The sequence below is a fragment of the Curcuma longa genome, chromosome 2 (assembly GCF_044706935.1).
Source record: "Curcuma longa cultivar G26 ecotype Majalengka, Jawa Barat chromosome 2, ITB_CL_G26_1.1, whole genome shotgun sequence".
NCBI lineage: Eukaryota > Viridiplantae > Streptophyta > Magnoliopsida > Zingiberales > Zingiberaceae > Curcuma > Curcuma longa.
Genome location: NC_133862.1, coordinates 8,632,008 through 8,659,974, shown reverse-complemented (window position 1 = coordinate 8,659,974; position 27,967 = coordinate 8,632,008). Strand labels below are relative to the sequence as shown.

The 27,967-nt window shown below is 34.5% G+C and overlaps 1 protein-coding gene and 3 pseudogenes across 3 annotated transcripts; 2 read left to right on the top strand and 2 right to left on the bottom strand.

Annotated features, from left to right (window-relative positions):
• Positions 1-69: 69 nt before the first annotated feature.
• Positions 70-27,190, bottom strand: LOC141818784 (dynamin-related protein 5A-like). 3 transcript variants are annotated; one of them, XM_074706235.1, is made up of 17 exons: positions 26,902-27,190; positions 25,584-25,647; positions 25,394-25,498; positions 24,946-25,047; positions 24,320-24,370; positions 24,161-24,222; positions 23,908-23,998; positions 22,905-22,969; positions 16,432-16,626; positions 16,222-16,341; positions 15,671-15,741; positions 14,375-14,500; positions 14,275-14,302; positions 11,416-11,466; positions 1,553-1,781; positions 1,252-1,391; positions 70-415 (listed from the first exon to the last, which is right to left on the bottom strand). In XM_074706235.1, exons 1-17 carry the CDS (start codon positions 27,028-27,030, stop codon positions 287-289), a joined length of 1,758 nt encoding a protein of 585 aa, XP_074562336.1. In that variant the 5' UTR covers positions 27,031-27,190; the 3' UTR covers positions 70-286. The 3 variants fall into 3 exon arrangements, 2 of the variants coding, with proteins under 2 accessions (XP_074562336.1, XP_074562332.1); XM_074706231.1 differs by having other exon boundaries at positions 14,275-14,500; XR_012601000.1 differs by lacking the exons at positions 70-415; positions 1,252-1,391 and having other exon boundaries at positions 1,699-1,781; positions 14,215-14,500.
• LOC141818173 (uncharacterized) lies at positions 7,314-8,761 on the bottom strand (annotated as a pseudogene).
• LOC141818072 (uncharacterized) lies at positions 8,932-9,538 on the top strand (annotated as a pseudogene).
• LOC141818162 (uncharacterized) lies at positions 9,589-10,272 on the top strand (annotated as a pseudogene).
• Positions 27,191-27,967: the final 777 nt, after the last annotated feature.

The following is a 27,967-nucleotide window of genomic DNA, read 5'->3' as shown; positions in this document are numbered from 1 at the left end:
ACACAGTACATAATGTTATAGAGCATCAAAATAGACATTTCTGCTACATGAATTTTACAATTTGTTACCTAAATCACAGGTAATTATCTACTGGGCGGTACTATTTAGGGATCAACAATAACAGATCTAAATGTTACAAACTCGTGATGCATTTTTTTTATGTCAAAGGGCAAAAAAAGAGAGAGACAAGAACGTTGCAGAATGTATGAAATGGGGCACACCTCTCAATTGGAATGAATGAATTGCTTGGAGATTATACAAAATGAGTACAGTCCCTGACTGCCCTCTACTTGGCCCAAGCAACAGCGTCGATCTCAGCTTGGGCGTTTCTATATAGTTCTAGTCTCTTGGCCAGGGCCGATCGACGCTCCATAATTGCGGGGTCTTCATCCAACATTTTCCCCAACTGCTTAGCCTGCACGATTAAGTATGAAGAAACATTCAGAAAAGGTTGGCCAACAGATGTTTTGTAACCAGCAATTCTTAATTGTTTCTACATTTTAATTATTCACATAAAGTGATCAAAATGTTTTGACAAGCCATAGAATGAAAAGAATCCCTGTATGTTCATAATCTAAATGCACCTTATCAGCATTAATCAATAACACATTTTAAAATACGTTCAGGTTACCTGCATGCTGAACCTCTCTCATTCGAGCACCAAAACATGTGCAAACTATTTATTTTGTTGTCTGAAAGTGCTATGAAGGTCAAGCAAACACACATTCACCTGATCCAAAGGTCAACTGGATTTGATATCACACATTCGCTTGATCCTATGGTCAACTGGATTTGATATCGAAATCAAGATAACAGATTTTTCATCGACGGGTGCTCTTCAATTCAACATTGTTTTGATGGGATACATTGCTAAGGTAAACCGTGGCAGAATAATTGCCTCCACAGATAATTATGCACAATAAGTGCTCCACACAGGTTTGATCATCCTCAGTCAGACAAATGTAGATACACTGCAACTTCTTAAATTTTGGATCAATGTGGAGCTCTTCCAAAATCCCTTGATTTAACTCGTATTGTTATTGCAGCACTAAATAAGTACTCCTAAATGTCACTCGTATTATGATAATTAATCCACTAGGTGGGTAAAAGCAGCAAGAAAGTTCACTAGCACAGAAAATTATTGAGCAAATTCAAATTACTCTTAATGTGTTCAAATGCGTATGAAAGTGGAAACTGAATAATTAACAGCAACTACTTAATTCAACCTAATTGATGAGTACATTATTTCACCTCTTTCTTTCCCAGCTCAGTGAAGAAATGATCAAGCAAGGAGCGTTTTGCCTCGCGAACTTGGCAGTAAACAATAGATTTTGGAATGGAGTTGCGCAAGCTTGCCAACACCATGTTCACATATGACAGAACTGTTGTTCCTGTAGTGTACAACAATAAGTTGAAAGTCATCTATTATATTTACAAAATCTGGAATGCCTTTAAGTAGGTAAGTAGGATTCATTATGTGAACAAGAAATGACAGCATGACCATATAGGGCATTATATGAAGTTTCAGAGACATTTACAAATGATAACTCACCTATCCGTCTGAGATAGGCATCATTGTATCTGTCAAATATAGAAAGTGTTGGATTTCCTCCTTTCTCAACATCCTGAGGTAGCTTACGGAAGAAATCTACTGTAAGGTAACTGCACTCCATATCAACTAATTTAAGAGTTGCTTTTCGGCTTTCTTCCCTCATTCTTTCCAATGATTCAAACGCAGCATTGCCAACTTCAACTCGCAAAGTAGGGTATTGTTTCAGCTCCTGCAAAGATCATGGAAGGCCTAATTAATTTGCCTCCTACAAGGAATTTATCTATTCAGACCATATTATTCAGTATTTAATCAATTTCTGAAAAAATTCTAATGATTCGATCTACTAGTCGAAGTCAGAAGTTAAATTAAGATGCACCATTTCATGTTTCTGACACTAGATATTCCAACAGTGATGACCGAGTCCAACTGCTACTTCATAGTGCACAACTACTTATACTTGTAAACCACTTGACAACAGAATGGAAATTGGAAAAATACAGTTCAAAGCCATTCCATAGACAACCAGTAGATAAGATTCAAACATTTGAGTTCATACCAACCAAATGCGGATGGATTAAGAAGTTTGCCACCCACTACAAGCTACATCTATGCAAAAAAAAAATTAATTAAAAAATGTAATGTAATAATCACAATAATTATAATAATAATAAATTGACTACTCTTTCGGCTAATGAACTAAAGAGAGAAACTTTCCAAAGAGAATTTACAAACATTAGCATAACAAACTTGAAAGTTTTAATTTTCATGAAGCCAGGTTTTGGTTTCACCAGATTTTAGTAGGTTAAGGAAATATTCATTTTAATGTCTCCCAAGTCTCACCTGCTTTATGAATTTTCTGCTAGTGAATATGTGAGATTGCCTTTAAATTTGAGAGACACAAGATCAGTATGTTCTGAAGGCCAAATGGTTTCCAGATTTATTAACTTCCTGTGAAATTTGGGTCCAAATCCAATCATTTTAAGGAAATACCTATTACAATATTGCACCATGAATGATCGTTTACATTGTAACTTTACATATTTGGCTGACTATAACAAAGTAACACACGATCAATCACTTATTAAGTCCTGCATTTGATTGTATAAACTGGAGGTAACAAACTTTAAGTTTACCTCAATTTGGAATCAAAAGCCTCTCAAATTACAGAACAAGAAAAAGGCAGCAGAAATGTCAGTTTTATTTCATATGACAAACAAACTCTCAAAGGTACAAAAAGTTGTGAAATTGTGTACTGTACACGGCAAAATTTGATTCAACTAGAAACATGCATGGACTAGTAGAGGAAGACAAGACTTAAGTTGTAGGATAAAAATGGAAGGGATCAACATGCTAGATCTGCATTGGGTGAATTTTGATTCTCCACAAAAACGAAATTAATGATTAGTGGTTGCTTGAGTGTATGACACACAGGAAAGTGAGTAGGGGGCCATTGGAGAGGTAATGCAATTTCACTAATCAGTGAAGGCGTTACTCCACTGGTCAAAGGTGGCCTGGAAAGAAGCATCGTAAGCATGATAACCTATTTGAGAGGGTAGAACTTACCTCTACATTGTTGACAGCAAGGACAGAGTGATCACCACCTCCCTCATCATCTATAAGAGGAAAATGTTTTGAGGGAGAAGATAGAGAGATGAAGCACAGAGCATGACAATTAGTTGACCCGATTGTTATGTGTTAATGGTCTCTCACCATCAGAGGAATGTACTGTTATTAGTAGATGCAGCTGAAGATTGAAGATAGTTTGAAGGTGTTAATCTCCTCTTGTTGGAGATATTTGAATGTGAGGGATGTAGGTGCATTTATCAGATTCGATGAAAGTGAAGGATGGCATATAGGCAAATGAGAGGATCTAGAGTTTACAACTTTCTTTGCATTAGAAGGAGGATGATCAGATGTTGATAACAACTAGTTGAAGGATGTTGATGATGTGAGCACCAAAGAGACAAGCAAAGTGGTTATAATTCGGATGGAGTGGGAAGCAGCTACAAATTAGTCAATAGGAAACAAAGCAGAAGAATCAAAGGAAGTTTCAATATGCAGATCTTGCACATGATTCTTCGAAGGTGGAGCCACAAGTAAATCGAATGAGGAGCTCTACGTCGGGGACAGAAATGGGTTCAACAATTAGCTGTTCCGGTGCATCAATTAGAGCATGCAGGTGGTGATGAAGGCAAAGTGGGTGGGCACTAGAGATTGGAGATGAGGTAGAGGAAGGATGATTTTTATCCGAAGGAAGAAGTTGACATGGATGAGGGGACATTGTGACCATATCAAAATTGATAGCCTCTCTTCCCTAACGCTTTGTTTGGGAGGAGGTGAGGGAAGGAGAAGGATGGGTAAATAAGGGGAAGGGAACTTTGAACCTTATTTGGAAAGGCATGAGGGAAGAGGAGGGAAGGGTAAGTTAACCTTCCTTACCCATGAAAAGGAAGATTTTTTTACACTCCAATTTGGAGTGTAAGGAAAGGAAAGACAACTCTAAATATTGTTTGTTCCAATTTTATCCCTATTTTAAAATATTAATTCTCAAATAATTTATTTAATTTATTTAACCTAAATTTTTCAAATTTTTTAGTTGAGCATGATTTTTTACTCATTTCTTACATCAGTAAATTTTTATAGAAATATATATAAAAATACTGATTTATCCTTTATCATACCAAAGTATACAGATTCTATATTTCCCATGCTTATTATATGTCTATTCATTATTTCTTTAATTTTTTTATTTATTTAAGTCGTAAATATTAATTTTAGTTGGTCTCATAAGATGATTTTGGCAACAAAATTCTTATATCGATTTAATGAGCTATACATTTTTTTTCACATGTAGATTTATTTTAAGAAGTAAGGGTTTTTTTATAATTTTATATATTTAACTTTCATTCCCTTTCCTTTCCTCTCAAACAAGGTAACACATGTTATATTAATGAACCTTTCCTTCCTCCCAAACAAGGAGAACATAAATACTTTCCTTCCCATCCCTTTCGCTCCCTTTCCCCGTCCGTTAATGAACCTTCTCTCACCCCATCCAAACATACCATAAGAGGTTTACTATGTGAAATGCCAACCCTAGAAAATAAAAGGTCGGGGATCCAGGTTAAGTGGGATGATAATATTATTATATTTTTCTGTTTTCAGAGATCTAGTACATGAAATGTGTTTATAGGAATAAATCCCTGGCACCTATACCTATTAACTTTTGATACTTCTAACAACATCTAGGGAATTTCGATCCATGCCGAGATTTCAATCCCAGATCGGAACGATACTGTTTCGTGCCGATACAGTTTCGATACTTTTTTTATTTATATATATATAGTAATTATCGGATAAATATGTTTATTATATATAATTTAAAAATATGTTGTATATTGATTTTATATAAGTTCTCAATTATTGACCAACTTAATATTGTTAAACAAAAACAAGTAAATATATTTTTCTTTAAAATAAATTGATCTATCAATAACTCGAATCTTGGTGGTGGAATGAGAAAGTACAGGAAAAAGTGAAGGAAAAACGAATAGCCTATAAGAAATTATATATTTGCAAGAATTAAGAAAATTTAAAAAAATATACATTAGCTAAGAAAAAGGCTAAAAAAGCAGTGAATGAAGCTAAAAATACAACTTTTGAGCAGTTATATCGAAAATTGGATACAAAAGAAGGAGAAAAAGACATTTATAAAATAGCTAAAGTGAGAGAGAGGAAGACAAAAGATATTAGCCAAATAAGATGTATTAAAGATGAATGCAATAGGGTATTAGTAAATGATGGAGAAATAAAAGAGCGGTGGAAGAGGTATTTTCATCAACTTTTTAATGAAGGTGTAGGTGATCAACTTAACTTAGGTAATTTAAGCAGGTCAAATGAGTATAGAAATTTAAATTTTTATCGTAGAATTCAAATTTCAGAAGTAGAACAAGCTTTAAACGGAATGAAAAATGGAAAAGCCGTTGGACCAGATGATATCCCGATACAGGTATGGAAGTGCCTAGGGAAACAAGGTATTGAATGACTTACAAAATTATTTAACATGATATTGAAAACAAAGAAAATGTCAGATCAATGGAGAGTAAGTACTCTAATTCCCTTATATAAGAATAAGGGGGACATACAAAATTGTGCAAATTATAGGGGCATTAAATTAATGAGTCATACCATGAAACTTTGGGAAAGAGTAATAGAAAAATGATTAAGGAAAGAGACTATGGTCACCGAAAATCAATTTGGGTTTATGCCTGGTAGGTCGACAATAGAAGCTATATATCTTCTCAGGCAACTAATTGAAAAGTATCGGGGGCAAAAGCAAGATCTACATATGATATTTATTGATTTAGAAAAAGCTTATGATAGAGTCCCAAGGGAAATTATATGGAGAATTCTAGAAAAGAGGGGTGTTAGCGTAGTATATATTGACCTAATTAAGGATATGTATGAGGAAGTAACGACTAGAGTGAAGACTTCAGGCGGATTAACTGAAGTATTTCCAATAAAGATAGGGTTACATCAAGGGTCAGCTCTAAGTCTTTATCTTTTTACACTAATCATGGATGAACTTACTGGACACATTCAAGATACCGTACCATGGTGCATGTTGTTTGCAGATGATATTGTATTGGTAGATGAGACACGTGAGGGAGTAAATGCTAAATTAGAATCTTGACGAGAAACACTAGAACAGAAAGGTTTTAGGCTTAGTAGAGTAAAGACAGAATATATGGAATTTAAGTTTAGCAATATTGAACATAATGAGACAAGTATTAAAATAGGAGATGATGAGTTGTCTGGAACTGAGAGTTTTAAATATTTAGGATCAATTTTGCAAGCCGATGGAGGGATTGAGAGAGATGTCTTACATAGAATACAAACAGGATGATTGAAGTGGAGGAGAGCATCAGGTGTTTTATGTGATCGTAAAGTGCCTCTAAAACTTAAAGGAAAGTTCTATAAAATGACAGTTAGACCTGCCATGTTATATGGCGCTGAATGTTGGGCTATGACTCGAGCACATGAGCAAAAGATGAGAGTTGCGGAGATGAGGATGTTAAGATGGATGTGTGGACATACGAAGATGAACAGAATAAGAAATGAGAGCATTAGAGAGAAAGTTGGAGTTGCATCTATTGAGGAAAAACTCCGTAAGACACGTTTAAGGTGGTACGGACATGTACTTAGACGACCGATAAATGCTCCAGTTAGGCGGTGTGAAACTATGACAAATACGCATATCAAACGAGGGCAAGGTAGACCAAAAAAGACTTGGTTAGCAACAATAAAACAAGATAAAATTTATTTAAATATAAATGATGATATAATAGGAGATAGAGCTCAATGGCATAAAAGGATCCATATAGCCGACCCCACTTAGTGGGATAAGACTTGGTTGTTGTTGGTTGTTGTACTAGTACCAAAAAGAGTGACGTGAATCAAATAGAAAGATTGGTTTTTGCAATATTCTAGTTAGATCAACTTCATAGTTCTCCAATACCCAGATTAAATAATCATCCCATGACGTGCCATATTGATATTGATTTCTTCACATGTCCATCAGCATATCTCGATCACCGCTGGAAGTTGGACTTGAATTGGCACCACTAGAATCGCAACGGGTACAAGCACAGGATAAACATACATTCCCAAGCTCTTACGATGGATCACCATATGATGCATCAGAGCTATAACAAGAAGACTGAGAGTATGATGAACTAATTAAAATCTTAGCTAAACTCTCCCTCGTATCTTGATAATTATGAGCTTCCTTTTGTTTGTCAACCTTAGTTCGACGTCGATATTGAGTCATAATAGTTCTAGCTCTGTGATCATTATCTTGAGTTGCATGTGTGTAATCTTTCTCATATGTCCAAGGCTGGAGTAAGGAGAACATAAGTTCTACAACCACCAGATGTCACCAATTTTATGAGTATTTGCACTGCTATCGACATCACTATCATCATTTCGAATTTCTCGTCAGACTACAGTGTCGGAAGGAGTTTTCTTTTCATTGATTGACCCCTTTCCTTTAAAAATAGGAGTTTTCTTTTCTCTTTAGTAAAAGTTACAGGAGCTTTACCTTTGCTTTTATCTATGGACTTTGGTTGAGTTTGGGGTTGGGATGTTTGAGAACGTCTTGACCGAGATCCGAAAAATCAAAATTCTTGATCAAAAGCTTCCTCATCAATATCTCCTTTAGTTTGTATTATTTCAATCTGCTAAGTAAGAAATTGAGATGGTCGTGGTGGGTCTCCTGCTTCATCAAGTAATGGATTCTCAACCTCAATAGCTCTCCACTAATCCATCATTGGATCATTCTCAGTTTGGACGAATTCAATATCAAATGGATCTACATCACCAGACTCTTGTTCTTCCTGCTCTTCTGTTATTGTTCTTAGTTAAAGACGCATATTATAATGAACATAGACCATCTTCTCCAAATGACGATAAGAAAGACGATTTCGTACTTTTGTATGAATGAGGGAGAAAGTTATCCAATTTATTTCACAACCACTTGAAGACGTTGTCTGTGAGAGAATCTATACTGCAATTTTTTTAAATTTGGAGTTGATCCTTCATATTGTAACCACCACTCAACTGCAAGATAAATAAAAATAAAATTAAAATAATATTTATATTTATTGACAATAATTAGTAATGATTTTTACTATATTTATCTGCATCCATTTTATATCTGCATGACATTGCAAAATGATCGCTAAAAGAACCATAGGCCTCTCGAAATAATCGACTTTCATTAATAGTCTCAACAGCTAATTCTCTATTTATTTGTAGTCTTGATATTACATTTCTAAAGGCCGCTAATAGATCTTCATTTATGCCAAGATTATAACGATATTAATATGTCGGATTCAAATAATAATCTAAAATAATTAAACATATATAATTATTAATAACAAATATTAAAAATTCTTTATCATTAAAAAATATACACATGCCAAATGAATATATTTTCCCATTTGATTGTCCCATCTTGCCATGATTATATTAATATAAAGTTAATATTTGATTGATGATTGTAGATGTCTTTTAATTTCCTCTTTTGTTTCATGTTTCATGAATTAAACAATAAACGTTACCCATTTATGATTTCTTGTCCACATCGACTTTACATATAACAACGTACAAGAGCTCTACTGCTATAAGAATATCTGCAATATAGTCCCAAAATTTAACCAATATAATATTTTTTTTCACTTCTTTACCTTCGGTCGTGTTAGAATATCAAGAGGCTTCTCAATACTTAGACGTGAACATGACCTTCAATTCACTTTTTTTCTGAAACAACGATTTTAACAAGAGAAAGTGGCAGTAGTTGTTTGTATAGTGGATTGAAGGTCATGTTCACTTTTAAGTATTGAGAAGCCTCTCGATATTCTAATACGATCGAAGGTAAAGAAGTGCAAAAAAATATTATATCGGTTAAATTTTGGGACTATATTGCAGATATTTTTATAGCAATAGAGTCCTTGTACGTTAAGTTCTATGTAAAGTCGATATGGACAATAAATCATAAATGAGCAATATTTACTGTCTAATTCATGAAGCAAAAGAGGAAATTAAAAGACATCTACAATCATCAATTAAATATTAACCTTATATTGATATAATCATTGCAAGATGGGACAATCAAATGAGAAAATATATTCATTTGGCAAGTGCATATTTTTTAATGATAAATATTTTTTAATATTTATTATTAATAATTATATATGTTTAATCATTTTAGATTATTATTTCAATCCGACATATTAATATCGTTATAATCTTGACATAAATGAAGATCTATTAGTAGCCCTCAGAAATATAATATCAAGAGAATTGGCAATTGAAGCTATTAATGAAAATCAATTATTTTGAGAGGCATATAGTTCTTTTAGCGATCATTTTACAATGTCATACAAATATAAAATATATGCAGATAAATATAGTAAAAATCAATACTAATTATTATCAACAAATATAAATACTATTTTAATTTTGTTCTTATTTATCTTACAGCTGAATGGTGGTTACAATATGGAGAATCAACTCCAAATTTGAAAAAGATTGCAGTACAGATTCTCTCACAGATAACGTCTTCAAGTGGTTGTGAAAGAAATTGGATAACTTTCTCCCTCATTCATACAAAAGTACGAAATCGTCTTTCTTATCGTCATTTGGAGAAGATGGTCTATGTTCATTATAATATATGTCTTCAACTACATGCAATAACAGAAGAGAAGGAAGAACAACAGTCTGGTGATGTAGACCCATTTAATATTGAATTCGTCCAAAATGAGAATGATCCAATGATGAATTGGTGGAGCGCTGTTGAATTTGAGAATCTATTACTTGATGAAGCAGGAAACCCATCACGACCATCTCAATTTCTTACTCAACAGATTGAAAAATACAAACTAGAGGAGATATTGATAAAGAAGAAGTCGATGATGAAACTTTTGATCAAGAATTTCGATTTTTCGAATCTCGGCCTAAACGTTCTCAAACATCCCAACTCCAAAGTCCATACATAAAAGCAAAGGTAAAGCTCCTACAACTTTTACTAAAGAGAAAAAAAAACTCCTAGTTTTAAGGAAAAAGGTCAATTAAGAATTAATGAAAATCCACTCAATGCAATTGATGAACAAGAACATGATAACAGTGACAATACATCATCACCTTTCAATACTGTAGTCTGACGAAAAATTCGAAATGATGATAGTGATGTTGATAGCAGTGCAAGTACTCATGAAAGTAGTGATGCATCTGGTGGTTGTCAAACTTATGTTCCCTCTACTCCAACACCGAAGTCTTGGACATGTGAGAAAGATTACACACATGCAACTCAAGATGATAATCACAGAGCTAGAACTATTACGACTCAATATCGACATTAATCTAAGGTTGACAAATAAAAAGAAATTCATAATTATCAAGATATGAGGGAGAGTTTAGTTGAGATTAATTCTGATCGAAGCTCATCATACTCTCAGCCTTCTTATTATATCTGATGCATCATATGGTGATCCATCATATTAAAGTTCGGGGACGTATATTTATCCTTATCCTGTGCTTGTACCCGTTCTGATTCCAGTGGTGTCAATTCAAGTCTAACTTCTAGTGGTGAATCGAGACATACTGATGGTCATGTGGAGAAAACAATAACATGTCATGGGATGATTATTTAATCTGGATATTAGAGAACTATGGAATTAATCTAACCAGAATATTGCAAGAACCAATGCTTCCATGTGATTCACGCCACTCCTTTTAGTATTAGTAAGGTAACTTATTATGATGTATCAACTATCAATTTTAATTCGAGTTATTAATAGATCAATTTTCTTTACAGAAAAATATATTTACTTATTTTTGTTTAACAATATTAAGTTGGTCAATAATTGAGAATTTATATAAAATAAAAAACTTCAATATACAACTTATTTTAAAATTATATACAATAAACATATTTATCTAATAATTACTATATATATATAAATAAAAAGTATCGAAACCGTATTGACACGACACGATACGGTATTGAAACAGTATCGTTCCGATCGGGGACCGAAACCTTGACACGGGTCGAGATTTTAAACCTTGATGCTATCTCCTATTTTTATTAATCTAGGATGTGCCAAGGATACAATTAATTATTAACTCAAACAAAAGCATTATTAGACATATATATCACGTCTTTGTTATTACTGATTTCATTTTTTCCACTAATATGTAGTAAACAGCCTGTTGAAAACATTGATAAAGAAGAAACAGCAAGCCATGAATGATATCGTGCATAAGAAGAAATCATAAACAGCAAGAGATGGACAAATACAGAATACCGGAGTCTCAGTCATAGCTTTGTGAACCAACTCCTTCAGTATGGCATGAACCTGGAAACACAGTAAAGATATCACATTAATGAATTTCCAAGGCTAGACTAAATGTTTGCAAGTTTAATGGTGGAGGAGCATAAAAAGTGCCCAATCTTACAAAACAATAAACAGCCAATTGAATGAAACAATAAATGCATCCTGTCCAGGATATCTAAGGACATATAACAAGCAGATGATGACAGGAAAAAAAAAAGCAATTTAAGACAAGAAGCTATGTAAATTAACTAAATAACCTCAAGAAGATGATAGTATGAAATTGTAAGTGTGTGTTAATTGTCAGCTACTGAAAAAAAAGACATTACACATTATTTTTTTCTGTACATACATACTATCATCCCTCCACTCAAAACTGTCATTTCCAGAATGCTTAGGCATATTATAAACAAGAATAATATTGTGGTTGTCAAAAACTAACTGTTGGTGGTGCTCTTGAACATCAGTTTATAGAGTGCTTTGACACCTCATAATCCAAAATAACATACTGGATGTATTTATATTTGTTGAGATCATTGTAAATAAAATATGGCTCAATTGTGATATAATTATACAAGTATAATTATATTAAAACAATAAGGGAAATTTATGTCCAAGTAGAGGGTACTACATAGGGAAATAAATGTAATAAAATTTCCCCTTTGCTTGACCTCTCCCCCTCCAGCGTCTTTTTGCTCATTAAGGCTTCTCCCTCGTGAGATATGTGTGTGCTGGATTCTGTGTGCAATCTGATTTTGAACAGAAGCAGTAGCTGAGGGAAAAGGAGCCTCTTCATCTCCAGATTTGTTCCCCCTTGCAGTTTTCCCCCAGAGAATCCTCCCAACAAAATTAATCTCCAGTAGATTGTCTCTATTCACTAGAGAAGACTAGGCAGATTTTTGTTTGCTTCTTCTGTGTGCCATAGATTCCTTCCAATATGCATCAGATCCACATCCAAATTCACTGAATCATCCCCTTGGAATGTTTCTTCTTCCGTCTTCTTGGAAGGCTTTCAAAAAATGGATTTCATGGATCAAATTTGTTTTCAAATTTGCTTTTGGTGCTTGCTTCTTCCAAAAATCAACAGGAAGGTTCTTGAATCAGCAGATTCCTTGTTTGGTTTTCCCTCCTGAATTTCAGATTCCAAATAAAATATGTTTGCATCTCTTCCCTTATCAGCTGCTTCAGATGATTTTTACCTCTGTTTTGGCAGATTTCCATTTAAATTTGTAGTTCTCTTCCTGCATCACCAAATTCCACAAGTATGGCTCATCCAAAGGAACTGTTCGTGGAACTCTTTGCGATACTTTCTACAGCCAGAAATACCACCCAAATATCAATGCTTTCTTAAGTGGCAGACAGCTATATATGCATTATGCATGTCTTTGTCATCATTGGATTAAGGAGGAAATTCTACTGCTTGCACAGCACATACTACTATATCTAAAACTTGGATTTCAAATTTCTAATCCTCTGAGCATATGATTATTAACATCTCTCTTTTCCCTAATCTTACAGCAACTTCACATCATATTCATACAACTCTAACAACTGGGTCAATCTGTCTTCTGCAAGGGTATTAGTCAAGTGATTCCTACTCCATCTTTATCACTTCTTTTTCTATATGCTTAAATTTTCCATCAATTTAGTATTTGTGAGAAAACTCCCTAGATAACCAAATTGTCTAAATTTACAGCTGATTCAGTATCCATTTAGGAAAGACGATTGGTGTCGAGCACGAGCCTTGAGGATTGTATATATTTACAGTGGTTACACACTAATCTGCTCTTGTAGCTGATGCTTCTCCGCTCTAGTCCATAGTTGCTTAGATCATCCTAGACTACAAACTCTATAGAAGATAGTTCCTAATAAGCTAAGTGCAAAGGCATAGCCCTGAACTATGACTCTTCTTACATATGAGTGTACATGGTTTAAACAGTCAATAACTAAGTCAAGTCCTGGAGTAATGTTTTGAGTGAGTCAATGAAATATTTTTGTGCATATTGCTTCCAATCCCTTCTTCAACGAAGGAAAAAAAACAAGAATGATTGTCCTTCTGTTTATGAAAAAAGTGCAGTCCAATTAGATTTTCACCTCTTTTATTACTTCTAATGATCAACTAGAAAGTTTGCTCATTAAAACTTCAAGAGGTCTTAGAATCAACAATATTTGTAAGAAGTGGGATTTTACAATAATTTTTAACAAGCTTGAGGGGAAGTGTTGTGGACTAAATTGTAAATAAAATAGAAATTATGTGTAAATATACTAACTAAAGGGTACAAATGTAAATGAACAATAGAGATAATTTATATAACATAAAGGGGACTAACTAGGGAAATAGCCCTAATATGTTTTCCCCCAATCAACACCAACATTGTTATTGTACAATGGTGAACACCTCCGCCGCGTGGCTAGTCATTTTGGATTATATTAGCTCTACTCTAGATTAGTGGTGGTATATTGCTTTAGGAACCAACAACATTAAAATAGGTATAGAGCTTAGCAGGAATTAAGAGAAAGGGCTGGTCAAATCAACCTTTTTTCTGTCCTGTAATATCCAAGCCCGTGAAAACAGAAGAAAACTATAGCAGTTTAATCAAGGGTATAATTATTGCTCAATTTTCAACAAATACCTACTACAGAAAGTAGAGATAGTCCCTCCTAGAAAAGTTTAACTCAGCATATCCTCCCATAACTAAAAAAAAGATAAAGAATACACAAGAATAGCCTTTACAACAAGTAAAAAAATGATCACACAAACAGAATGAATACCCTTCAAGTAGCAGAGATGAAGAATAAGGATTGGAATCCAAGGATTAGCAGCATATTTACCGCATCAACAGCTGCCTCAGCAGGACCCCTAATAGAAACCAAAGAAGATTCGATAAGACGACGATATCCTTGCTCAGGAGCTATCAAGTGAGGTTGATACCCATCAGCTTCAGTGATGAGTTTTCTGACATTCTCCATTGATAATTGTTTGTCAAATTGCAAACGTTTTAGAGCTGCAGGAAGTTGAGTGTCAAAAACATTGTAAACTTTCTCACCACCAGGTCGCCTGCAAGGAGCAGCACATTTTGGTTAAAAAAAGTCTCGAAAAATAGGACATCAAGTGATAATGTGGTAAAAGTACAAAACAAAAAATAACAGAGAACAGGGAATCATTCCTCTTTAACATTACCTTACCTAAACACCTAGACCATCAGTTCTATCATCAGGGAAAGAGGTTCATCATACTACTTGTTTCATCTATCAAGCTTAAGTCAATCAATTGGTATACCAATCAACATGCATCTTAAGATGTAGAGTTACAAGCAATGCTAATACTCTGATTTTGCATTCAACATTGTTTGCTTCTGGCTATTCATTTCCATTTTTTTGTATAAAAATATAATAATACTAATAGTAATAAACAATTTAGTATGCCCCAATTTAAGTGAATATAAAAAGAAGTCAAAAAATGAAAAATATCCCTATTGGCAAATAATTTCAAACTCTCAGTAGCATGACCACTGGACCTGTGACTCAACCCTCTCAATCCAGCTGCCCTCCTGTCTTTTCTTCTGTTACAAACAGGGATCTTTTATACACAGGGTGGAGCAATATGAAAGTCTAGGATCCTGATTGAAGCACTGATAAAAAAAGACAGAATATAACTAAAAAAACCATCAAGTGATAGTGATTCAGATATTAATTAACCATGGAAGTTTATTAAAAGCTATAAATTATCAAAAAATTTATTTTTTATTTTTAAATATTTAGATTAAATTTTTTATTTTAATTAATATATTTTATATTTTAAAAATACTGAATCTTACAAGGTATCTTAATTGCAACTTCAAAGAGAGCCTATAAAATTCCAAAGGGACAGGAATATATGACAATGTATCCTCTTTTACAGACATATCTGATGATGTTATTTATAGATGGCAGTTCATTGTGCATTAAAGTTGGAGGCAACAACTACAGGCACACAATCTTAGAATCTTCTTGCCTTGATGATAAATCAGAACTTGCAATAAAATGAAGCACTAATTTTCTGTATCTAACTCCTATATATCAATGGCATGCTGAATTTTGAAACACGTTTTACTCTATAACAGTTTCCAATCTAGAACTCAAAACTATACATCTACAATCTACATAACCATAATCAATGAATTAAGCAAATTATACATATTGCAACAAAAAAAGGCGAATATGATTGTAAAGTAAAAAAAATTCTTACACTCCATCAAGATGTTCCTTGTATATTTGGTCAAAGATACGGCAAATTTCCATAATTGAATATAACTTGCCCTGCATAAATGGGCAAAGACTCAATGATTTGGGCAATAATTGAATGGTAGAGTAAGTAATGCATCTAATATATATCTGTGATATCTCCAGCTTAAATTCTAAGAGATGAGATTGATGTGTTAGTCTCAGACTAAATAGTAAATGATTTTGATACAAGAAACCATATGAAATTATATTATTAGTACCAAATTTGGCTGTTTTCATGTTTTATCAGAACTAGAAAACTCGACAAAAAAAGGAAACACTAAAATAAAGATCCTTCATCACAAAATAAATGATAATTTATGAATGAAACCTATAATATCAGCTTCCAGAAATGTTTTTAAAAAAAAAGCAAAGCAAAGGAATCATACTTTAAAGTTTTAAGTAAACCAAATTTTACACTAAGTATATGCCCAGCATAACTGGTGAAAAATAGCTACTATCTATTGACAAAAAAGTCTCATGCAGACACAAATGATGGTACAGCATTGAACTTACTCCAGCATCGGCAGCAATTGGTTTCCCAAGACGACTTAATTCACCTTCAATTTCAGCAATGCTCTTATTTATGAGAGATTGAATGCCTGGGATTCGAGATTTAATCACTTGTTCCAAATGCTGCAAAATGAGAAATTTATGCCTATTACTTGGCAAAGAGCTGGAAGCTAGAACCAATTGATAGAAAATTTTCAAAGAAACTTCATGTACCTTTGACATGACCTTCCCTAAGTACTCTGAACCCATCCTGTGAGCTAGATGCTTGTATTCTGGTGTACCAGCAAAATACTCTCTCTCTCTCCGTCTAGCAGCAATCATGTCAACATTCTTGTTAATATCAGCTTGGGAACGATTGACAACACCAATCCAAGGGTACTGTAGTCTAAATGCTTTTCCTTCCAATACCTAAAAACACAAAAAAACAAGTTATGGTGAAACCAATGTTCCCCAACATACAAAATAATAATATAATAATAATAAAATAAATGCCTTATTTAAGAGAAGCAAATTTCAGAGATGCAGAAAGAGATGTTCGCAGAACTGAACATTACTAGAAAAGATAGTAATCCATGAATTATGCATATTGGCAGCTATCTTGAAATGACTAGCATTTTGCAACGAAGAAAATATGACTTACTAAATTATAAGACTTTGCAGTATAATTATTGCACACCAATGAAAAAAATTCTTCATAATAAGTACAAAAAAGAGACCAACAAGACCACCTTCATCAATGATACAAAGGAAAAGAAAGGTAAGAAATAATCGCTGGAAAAGGCACCAAAATGGCTGGGACAGATACAGTAATACTTGGTGTAATATCCTAAATCTTGAATCAAAACCACTTACTGGCTCTCAAAAAAGGTAGTCCATTTACAATGCGTACATTAAGATGATTAAAAACCAACCCATTCTTTGTAACTAACTTATTCAGACACCATTATTTTCTGAATGCCAGATACATGCTGCAGCAATAGGATCAAAATGCTAATAGTCAATCTGGGTTAAAAGAATAGTAATCTATTTACAAGATGTACATTAAGGTAATCAGAAACCTACTCTCTCTTTTGTAACTAATTTTATTTAGACACCATTATTTTCTAAATCCCTAGTACATAGCTACACAGTAATAGGATCAAATTGCTAAATAGTAAGCATATTGTTAATCTATATTAATCCTTCAAAATATATTGTGAATATAACCGTTTTTCATGTCAACTATCAAGCTATACTGATTATTGGCTGGGTCTGACTACCAATGAATAGGACAACAAATTGCAAAACACCTTGATCACCTTGTGCTGATTGTATGAGGTGGCAGCCTAAACTGAAAAACAATAAAATGAATCCAGCTTGAATAATTTACATGATCTCCCACTGTCATCAATTATGGGCGTGGAAATTCTTATAAGTCCATCCAGTAGGATTTAAGCACCTTCCCAATAATGCTTACAACAGCATAGGTTGATCTTGGGTGATGCAACCGAAAAGAGGACCAACCCATAAATGGCAAGAGACAAGGACGCCTCACCATCAATCATGTGAAGTCTTGGTTGATTTTTGATACAATCCTTTAATGGATCTATTCAAATAACTCCTTCAAAATCTTATCTTTAGAATATGATGCTTTAATGGATCTATTCAAATATACCCTTCAAAATTTTTATCTTTAATTCTTCTCTTTTTGAGATAAGTTTTCTTTTAGAAAAGTTATCAGATTTTTTCTAATCAGTAGTTAGATTTTTTCTCTTGAAAAGGTATCTTACACACCTTTTAAAGAGAGTTCATGTAATCTTTGGAATTATGGAATATTTTTGGTTAATCAATTTCATTTGATTGGAGGTTGATCCCCTCAAAGTGATCATCTTGTCTTCTCATTCTCCTCTTTTCTCCGATTTCCCACGAGATAGGACGGGTTCCAATCAATTTCAGATCTAGCTAGGCGAAGAACAATGCCTATATATGCAGCATATTTATCTGGCTTGATCATAAACAAAGCCACAGAGAATCTGCCAAAAAGAAGAAAAGAAAAATTAAATGTTGGTTTTCTAGCTGCTTTTTCTACCAACTTCTGATTTAAGTGTTGATTGGGGTAAAATGAGACAAAATCGGTTGAGATGGCCTACATATGTTCAAAGGCAACCAATAGATTCTATAGTTAAGAAATTGAATTGATTAGAATGGTAGGTCAAAGAGTTAGAAGGAGATGAAAGAAATTTACCAAAGGGTGATCCCAACTTTTGGAATTTCCCAAAGGACACACCACACTTTGATTTTTACCAAAAAGCACACTTAATTCCCAAACTACACCTCCCCCAAACAACGGCCCAAATAGCTATAACCTTCCAAAGCATCCGACCTAAAGACTATACGAGCTACCCAAACATCACCTAGAGGTTTGTGCTTCTAAGTCCTTTTTACATCCAACTTGTCCCGCTCAAAGCACTATTCTGGTGGTATAACAGTCCAAAAAAATGGAAGACTGTTGTTTCTACAAAGAAGACAATTTAGAATTTACTTTACAACTTGGTACATATCATTACTTTGTTGGGATGTATACTATAAGCCTTGTTTTTTGTATAAACATCTATTTTGCAATAATATTGAAATGAGAATCACCTTGGTTAAATGTTGCATTTTATATTTCTGATATATGTTAATGCAGTTGTTCACTTAATTTATATTGTAGATAACATGGTGTGTGGTGTCACACAGAAGATCATATTATCGGTTCCTTGTAAATTATAAATACTATCTCACAACCAAGATGGACTAGGGACAAACCATTGGAATGGTTGTAGTGTAATTAGTATTAGTTTATCTTGACTATTAAATTATACTAGTACATTTTGTATATATTGAGCAGAACCGTTTGAGGTCGTTCGATTTATACTGACTATATAATCGAACTAGACCTCTGTTATTATGGATGTGCATGCTCTTAATCCCTATATAATAACAAGCACATATACTTAGTATATATTTCTTTAATTCATCAAAGGGTGAGATTTATTCATTAAATCAAAAGGCCCGATGAGTTGAGAGATAATATTATGTATATGGTGTGTTGTTGATTATAGAAGGAAACTGTGTCCTAATATTTAGGTTGATGATGTCCTCTTGAGAAGCTCATAAGGATTATCATGTAAACCCTGCAGGTGGACTTAGTTCCGCATGATAATAAAGTTGAGTGGTACTACTCTTGGATTCAGAAGTTAATTAATTGAGTTGTCAGTAATTCAATTAATTGACGGACATACGATATCTTAAACACAGGGAGATTAATGCACTCATGATAAGAAGTAGCCCATATTATAATATGGGATTAGTGCGGTAGTTCAATAATAACCCTTTAGTGGTATGGGTTATTATTGATGGACTTGAATTGGGTGTTTGGGGATGAACACAGGAAGCCCAAGCCCATCAGGAGGCCAAAACCAATTCCTCCTCTAGGTCCCTGCTGTAGCCTCTAGATAAAGCCTCGTATCCACCTGAGAGAATTCTGTAAAAATTTCGGTTAGGAAATTCTGTTAAGAATTTTTAAAATCCTGTTAAGAATTTTTAAAATCCTGTTAAGAATTTTTTCTGTTATGCAAATTCTGTTAAGGATTTCTGTTAAAAATTTTGTTAAGAATTTCCGTTACAAAATTTTGTTATGAATTTTTTTATAAAAATTTTGTTAAGAAAATAACAAAATTTAATTAAGAGATTTTGTTAAGAAATTAATAAAATTTAATTAAGAGATTTTGTTAAGATAATAACAAAATTTAGTTAAGAAAATTTATTAAGAAATTAACAAAATCTTATCAAGAGATTTTATTAGATTTTTTCTAACTAAATCTGAATAAGAAAAGTTTGTTAGATTCTTTCTAAATTTTCTTGGATAGCAAAGCTATAAGAGGAGAGGAGAGGGGGCGCCTAAGGAGGTAATCAAAACTAAAAACCTCTTGCTTCCTAGGGCCGGCGCCTAAGCCTCAAGATTTCTCCTCTTCCCTTTGCTAGGGCCGACGCCCACCCTTCTCTACCTCTTCCTCTTGTTCTAGCCCCGGCTCCTCCTCTCTTGGTGGTGCTAGGGTCGGCAGTGAAGGAAGGTTTCTCCTCCCTTGGTGCTAGAGCCGGCGATGAAGGAAGGTTTCTCCTCCCTTGGTGCTAGGGCCGGCGGTGAAGGAAGGTTTCTCCTCCCTTTATGCTAGGGCCGGCGGTGGCTTGCTTCTTTGGCTAAAACCGGCAACAAGGAGAAGAGAAGAAGGAAGATAACTAAAGAAAGGAAGAAAAGGCTTGGTGGTTTATCTTGGAAGATCGTTGCCCACACAACGTCCAAGAAGAGGAGAGGAATACAACAGAAGATCAAGAGGTCTTCGGGTAAAGAACATCTCCTACACAATCTCAAGAAGAAAGGTACAATTTATTTTCCGCTGCGTAAAATGTTTCTTTTATATATATGGATCTTGAATACCAACACAAGAGTCCAATGATCTTATGCATCGATCAAGCACATGGTTAATCGAATATGAGGGTTGCTTGGAAAGATTCTGTCTTCGAAAAATTTTTGTCTAGCAAGAATTAAACGGAACAAAATTTCAGACTCCATCATACTTGACATATAATCTATGTTCTTCTCATTTATTCTTTCAAGGCTTTCTCATGTTGGTTGGTTGCAACGTGAGGAACTCTAGCATTGACAACACCCCCTCCTAACAATAGGATCCTTTTTGCACATGGTACCCAAAGCCTTAGTTTTGCATTCAAGTCAATTGGCAAAGGGAATGCAACATATGTGATACCTTCTTCTGGTAAGTTTCCTACTCTTTTCCTTCTTCTTCCTCCTCTTCCTCCCTTTATTAGAGCAACCAAATCATATGTTGTCACTTCTAAAACAACACATTTGTTCCGATTGAAGACCTAAATCATAGCTCAGAATGAGATTGAAATCACAATCCCAACTATTTACAATAGGTTGTGTTAACACTAGCCACCGTTGAATTCTAAGGATGCATCAGTAATAACAATAGTCAAATCATTTAAAATATTTTTTGATTTTACCAAAGGGCACACCTAGCTTTCGGAATTTCCCAAAGGGTGCATGATTTGAAATATTTTTTGATTTTACCAAAGGGCACACCTAGCTTTCGGAATTTCCCAAAGGGTGCACCACGCTTTGGATTTTACAAAAGGGCGCACTTAATACCTAAAATATCCCTCCCAAATAGCGGCCCAAACAACTATAACTCCAACCCAACTTCCAAAGCATCCGACCCGAAGAAACACTGTTAATATCAGCACCTTTTGTAAAAACCAACGTGTGGTGCACCCTTTGGAAAATTCCAAAAGTTAAGTGAGCCTTTTGGTGAAATCAAAAAATGTTTTAAATGATTTGACTATTGTTATTACTAATGTATCCTTGGAACTCAATGGAGGCTAATGTTAAAGCAACCTATTATAAATAGTTGGGATCGCAATGTCAAATCTCATTCTGAGCTACAATTAGGTCTCTGATCAGAACAATGATTTTAGAAGTGATATTATATGATTCGATCGCTCTAATGAGGAGAGGAAGAGGAAGAAGAAGGAAAAGAGTAGGAAACTTACCAGAAGGTATCACATATGATGCAGTCCCTCACATCAGCTAGTTGACTTGAATGTAGAACTAAGACTTTGGGAACCATGTGCAAAAAGGATCCTATTCTTAGGACAGGGTATTGTCAATGCTAGAGTCCCTTGCATCACCTCACATTGCAACCAATCAACCTAAAGGCAAAAGTAGGGCTTTATGTATCATGTGCAAGAAGGACCACTACAAAGCTTCCAACAAAATACTGCGAGTAAGAAAGGTTTTGATGCTACATGGAGAAAAATCGAGGAAGAAAACACAGGCAAGTCATCGTCATCACTTTAACAAAATTATCACAACAAAGAAGTGTTTCGGATATCGCGTGCAAGAAGGGTCGCTACAAAGATAGCAACAAAACACTATGAGGAAGAAAGGTTTGGTACTGCATGAAGAAAATATCAAGGAAGAAAATACAAGTCATTGTCAAGACTTGACAGCAAGGAAGAAGAGTTTCAAATACCATGAGGAGGTCGGTCGTGAAGAAGAACTGCAGTGAAATCTTCATGTCAATGTCCTTTTGCGTTTCATTTAGAGAGCAGAACAATAAGTTTCAATCATGCCAACTAAAACAGGTCAAGATTTTAATCTATGGTTGAGAGATAATGATTATTTTTGTCTTTTTTTTAGAAACTCCTGTTATCATTGAACATGTGTTGTAATTCAGCTATATATCCTAACGAAAATGAATTAAATTTTATCATCTTCAACAATGTTATTTATCTTATTCTTTGACAATAAGAACTAAGCTTTCATCCTCTTCCAACTCCACAAGATCCAAAACAATGTATTCTGAAGATTTGTAGCAACACCAAATAGTAAAGGCACTCGATCAGAGACAAGCATATAAAACATTGCTGAGCAGAATCATAATGGAAGACAGCATTTTCCAAAAATACAAGAGATTTACATGAAATAAAATAGAATAATCAACACCGTCAAACTAGTGCCTAAAACAATTATCACAGTATCAAAAGATTTTTCCTTAAACTGAAAATAGAAAGAGACAATTCATGCCATTTTTACCAGTTAAAGCTCAAAATCTAAACAGATATCTCAAATAAAATCAACTTACTTCGACAGCATCAGTACCCTTGTCCATAAGATCAATCTTTGTGAGCACACCAAATGTCCGCTCACCTACAACACAATTGAGAGCAAAAGGACAAAAAACAAAATTAAGAAAATTAGGCCCCTTCACATCCTTAATCAAAGGGATTATCATCCCATGCATATTTTCAAATTCAAACACTTGCAGAGAAATTCACACAGAAATACTAATGCTAGACTAGTTTACCTGGCCTTATAATACCATAAATCATGAAATGCATAAACTTATTACCCTGGAATACAATCTGTCTCAAGTTTAACATATATCTTGCACTGGAAGATTTCAGAATTGTTGGGTCTAGAGAATGTCCACATCTCCACAATGGCATGATATACTTTGGGCCTAAGCCCTCATGGTTTTGTTCCTCTCCCCAAGAGGCCTCATGCCAATAATACTTTCCATGATCTGGATCATGGCTCATCCGGCGGTTAGTCCGGTGAAGAGCGGTCTCGCTCTGATACCAATTGTTGGGTCTAAAGAATGTCCACATCTCCACAATGGCATGATATTGTCCACTTTGGGCCTAAGCCCTCATGGTTTTGTTCTTGGGCTCTCCCCAAGAGGCCTCATGCCAATGGAGATACTTATTACCCTTTTAACCCCATGATCTTTTCCATGTGCTTTAGATGTGGGACTATGTTTGCACCCTTGCAACCCAACAAGAATCATTCTTCACAGAACACAAATACATCAAAAAAGAAAATGCACAAACAAAAAAGGAATATAAAAATCCCACCATTTTCCAACAACAATTTCCTTCAAAATTTTCAAATTATCATCTCACTCATTTATCCATGGCTGCTGAGATATTGTGAAAGCTCACTTACATCACCAAAACGGATTTTATAGGGCATATATGCTAATGTATAACTCTTTTCCAATAGATACACTTTGGTGACCATGGTGTGAAAATGAAATATACAATCAAAGTGACACTACAACTACCTTGGCAATCATAAAGACTTACCCTTGGGGTCTACTTCGCGAGAGATTTTAATTGCATCAGATGTGGCAAGATCCTGATTAGCTGGCGAAATGGCAAGAATTATACAGTTTGGCTGTACAATCCAAAAAGAGTCAGTCTTGGAACAAACAGATCATAGTAAAGGATACACAGACATACTTAAAATATTTGGGAAAAAAGTCTAAAATAATTAAAGGAGAAACAAACATGAATCTGAGTGGAATATAATTCCGGATATCTAAAAAGCAGGATGAACCTTTTCAATGTATGACCGAACCATATTCTCGATATCAGCCACAATACCATCAGGTTGACCCTCTGCAACAAAAAACATAGTTAGGTCTCAAATAAATAAGAAATGCAACTCTACTACCTGAAGGAACATAACATTTAACAAACATGGAAAGTAAATTACCAACAGCCACCTTTGTGAGTCCAGGAAGATCTATCAGTGTCAGGTTCACGACTGCCAAACTTTAGAGCATTAGCATTAAGGTAAAAGGTTAAACTCCACATTCTTATTCATGTGCTAATACAAAATATACAGTGGGAAAATGACCACATGACAGACACACATAACCAAACGGCAGAATGCCAGCAATAGAGTAAGCAATTGTTGGTTCAACTCTTGTCACAGAAAGCTGCTCAACTAGGCAAATCAGCCTTAGTTTCCTAGCTTGAAGTTTAGACTTTAGACATGAGCTAACCTTGTCATTTCATCGATGAGTATGAGGATTAGTTTAGTTTTCAAAGGGAAACTACTAGAGAAGAGATGCATTGAGGACAAAAAAGCACATATTAAAGACAGGTTTATCAAGTTAAACTGCGGAAGTAAAATAAACAAACAATCCTAACACCAAAATGTTGATATTGTAAGATATGAATTAGCCAATTTACTTAATTGGCACATAAAAATAGTTGTCTTATATTGAAGATGCCCTAGCAAACATGAAGCTATGGGTTTATTGATGTAATTTCAATAACCTTCATAAAATCTATCAAAAATCATAAACATTTCTGGCTCTCACGCCACAATCTCACCATTAGGAGAATAAATACTCAGATGAATTGGAACAGGTGAGATGTGCTTGGTACGACCAGTCTCTCTATCAGTTTCATCTTGGATCTCCTTCCTAACAAGAGCTGCATTAAAATGAATATGATATGAATCTTAATGTAATGAGGATTCAGAGAAGATGCAGATGCGATGCATAAAAGACATTGAAAAGCATGCAACGTACACCAAATCTAATTGGCGTACACAAATGCAAATGGAATAAGAGGACCAACAAATCACTGAAAAGTTTGCTCTTTTGATACTCAACAATATCATAAACCAGCATATTGCATTTGAACTTAGTTAGATTATCTTACTACGAGTATTCAGCATTTTCAAAGGTCAAGAAGAACCAAGGAATCAATAACATTAGAGAGTGACTCTTATGTTTCCAGATGTGCTAAAATCAACACCATTAACAGATGAGATTACCAAAATCAGTGAACCTCTTTCTTGGAAGATGCATGAATTCTGCATATTCTCTATCACCATCAATCTTATGCAACTGGAGAACAAGGGGACGTCTAGTAACAATTCCTACAAGTTTTTGAAATTGAAAGCGACCACAAAGTTAAAATCACCAAGAAATACACAGTGAAACAGAACTGGAGTAAGTTTTTACCTGAACCCCTTGGTAGGAAGTCCTTCCCAACTATGCTTTCCAGTACTGAAGACTTTCCAGAACTCTGTTAACGCAACTATATCAGAAAAATAAAATAACAAAAAAGGCATTTCAGGTGGAATGGAGTACTTAAACTCCAGGTATTATACAATGCACACTTAATATCATGACAGAAAAGTACAAACACTTCGCTGTTAAGTGAAGAACATTGGTGACGGACGCATAGCAAGTGCACTATAATGCTGATAACAAGAAATTGAAACCAAAAACAAGCATCAACTATCACATCCTGAATATTTAGAGAAAGGATTAAGCAAAATTATTGCAGGAGAGTAAAAAGCAAAACTGGAGAACTTCACAAAATATATATGCAATATAACATAAAACAGAATTTTGAAATACAGCTATTTGTCATGTTCGTTTTTTATGCACATAAAAATGGTTCAAATTTTACTATTTTGCATTGTTAGTTAATTAGAAAGAATTAGAAAGTCAGTTTGTGGTTTCAATTTTGGATATTCAGTAAATCATTGAAATAGAAAAACATGACTTACTAACAAAACAAATTATGATAATTTTACCAAAATAAAATTTTAAAAATCCAAATAAAATTATTAAAAATGAAGTAGCAAAAGGGACTATGATCATGTCCAAAAAAATCAATAGCCAAAATCTAATATGGTGAAAGGATGGGTTACCAGATGATGGCATTGCAAAATTTATTTAATTTACCAAGTAGGTCTTGCCTATTTTGGTCGATGGTTAAAGCAGTTGATTATTAATAACATTTTGAAGTTAAATGTCTTCTCAATAGTCTACGAGCAAAGGTTTGAGCTAGTAAGTCCTCAAAGAACAAAATGACCCTGACATTTACCAAATGGGTCAGAAATCTATTTATCCTTCTTGCCTCTTCTACTTGGCAATGGGAAACTTATACCATATTACGGTGACCTGTTGACATAACATATTGTTATCCTTTGATTGCTATTCCAATAGTGATTAGCTATAGATCTCTAAACTTCCATAAATTTTGAGTCTTTGAGTTATAACTGCGTATCAGAATTGGTCTAAATTTGAAAAATCTTAATGGAAATTTTGCCATTAAATATTTTCACATTGATTTCAACAGAACAACCAGGACAGGCAAAAAGGCTAGATCTTTTCTTTCCGCTCAAAACTAGCTCGCATCCAAAAGTCAACCGCCAAGAAGGTCCAATCCCAGAGCTCATGCAGTACGACAACTAATTTCCATTCAACAAGTAGCACAAAAGGCCACGATCCAAAGGAAAGCGAGATCCGGGATGTGTTTAGTACTGACCTGTCCACCGACGACTGCAATCGCCGGCAAGGAGTCCCAAAGGGTCGGGAGGGCGTTCTCCTCTCCGTGGTCACCTAGAGCCGTGCAAGCCCTCTGGAGCTTATTCACCAACGAAATCAAGCTCTCCATGCCGCCTCCAGATCCGACTCCTCCCGAGCACAACAAAGGCGAAGAGATAGAAGAACACACAGATCAGATCACCGCGAGATCCCAACCCCGCGCGTCGCAAACACCGAGATCGGGGAGGAGAGAGAGTTTCGAGGCGAATCGCCGAAAACTTTGGACGGCTGATTCCAACCAGCAGAGACGGCTTTAGAGTTTGACGGCTTCACCGTCGGTTGGTAAAGACTTGGACTCAACTTGGAGGATCCGATCCGTCCAACGAAGCGGCGTCGACATGTTGTGGACGGTTGGATTGGAAAGCAGGAGGAGAAGAAGATTTGTCCTGTGCGGAGCGTCGGTCGACACCGATTTGAAAATTTTTGAATAAATAGCGGTTGGAAGCGGTACAGAGAAGCGACACAGGAAGCTGTTACAACGTCGCCATTGTTACATTCAAACGTGTTTACCTTAGAGGCGGGGAAGAGGAGTGGAAGGGGAAAAAAAACATAAGTAAAAAAGACGTATCGTCTTTTATCGAATCGTCGACCATACATCTTATATTCTTATATTGACTTTTTAATATAAAAAAAGCATCTGGTAGTTTGTAAAATAATATAATTATTCTTTAATATAATTTATTTTTCATCTAAATGCTAAATTGATTGGACATATTCGTAGCTATTATAATATGAAAAAAAATAAGACTAAAATTATTCAGAACCTTCGAAAATACTTTAAATTATATTTTTTTGAGTTTGAAACTTGATCGTTACGGATTTCACTTCATAATCAATTATAGATCACTAAACGAGCTTCTATTTGATATATTATATATCTCGTAGTTTAATCTGAATTAAAAATTATAGCCTCTCAAAGTATAAAATTTAACATTCACGTTGTATTAATTATAAACTGAGCTGTCGCAATTGTAATAGTTATAATTTAATAATTATTAAATATGAAT

Coding starts and splice junctions, on each gene's coding strand:
- LOC141818784 (XM_074706231.1), bottom strand. CDS start 27,030: ATGGAGAGCTTGATTTCGTTGGTGAATAAGCTCCAGAGGGCTTGCACG. Junction 25,648..26,901: donor TTGCAGTCGTCGGTGGACAG/GTCAGTACTAAA, acceptor TTGCGTTAACAG/AGTTCTGGAAAGTCTTCAGT. Junction 15,742..16,221: donor CAATTGCTGCCGATGCTGGA/GTAAGTTCAATG, acceptor CCATTTATGCAG/GGCAAGTTATATTCAATTAT.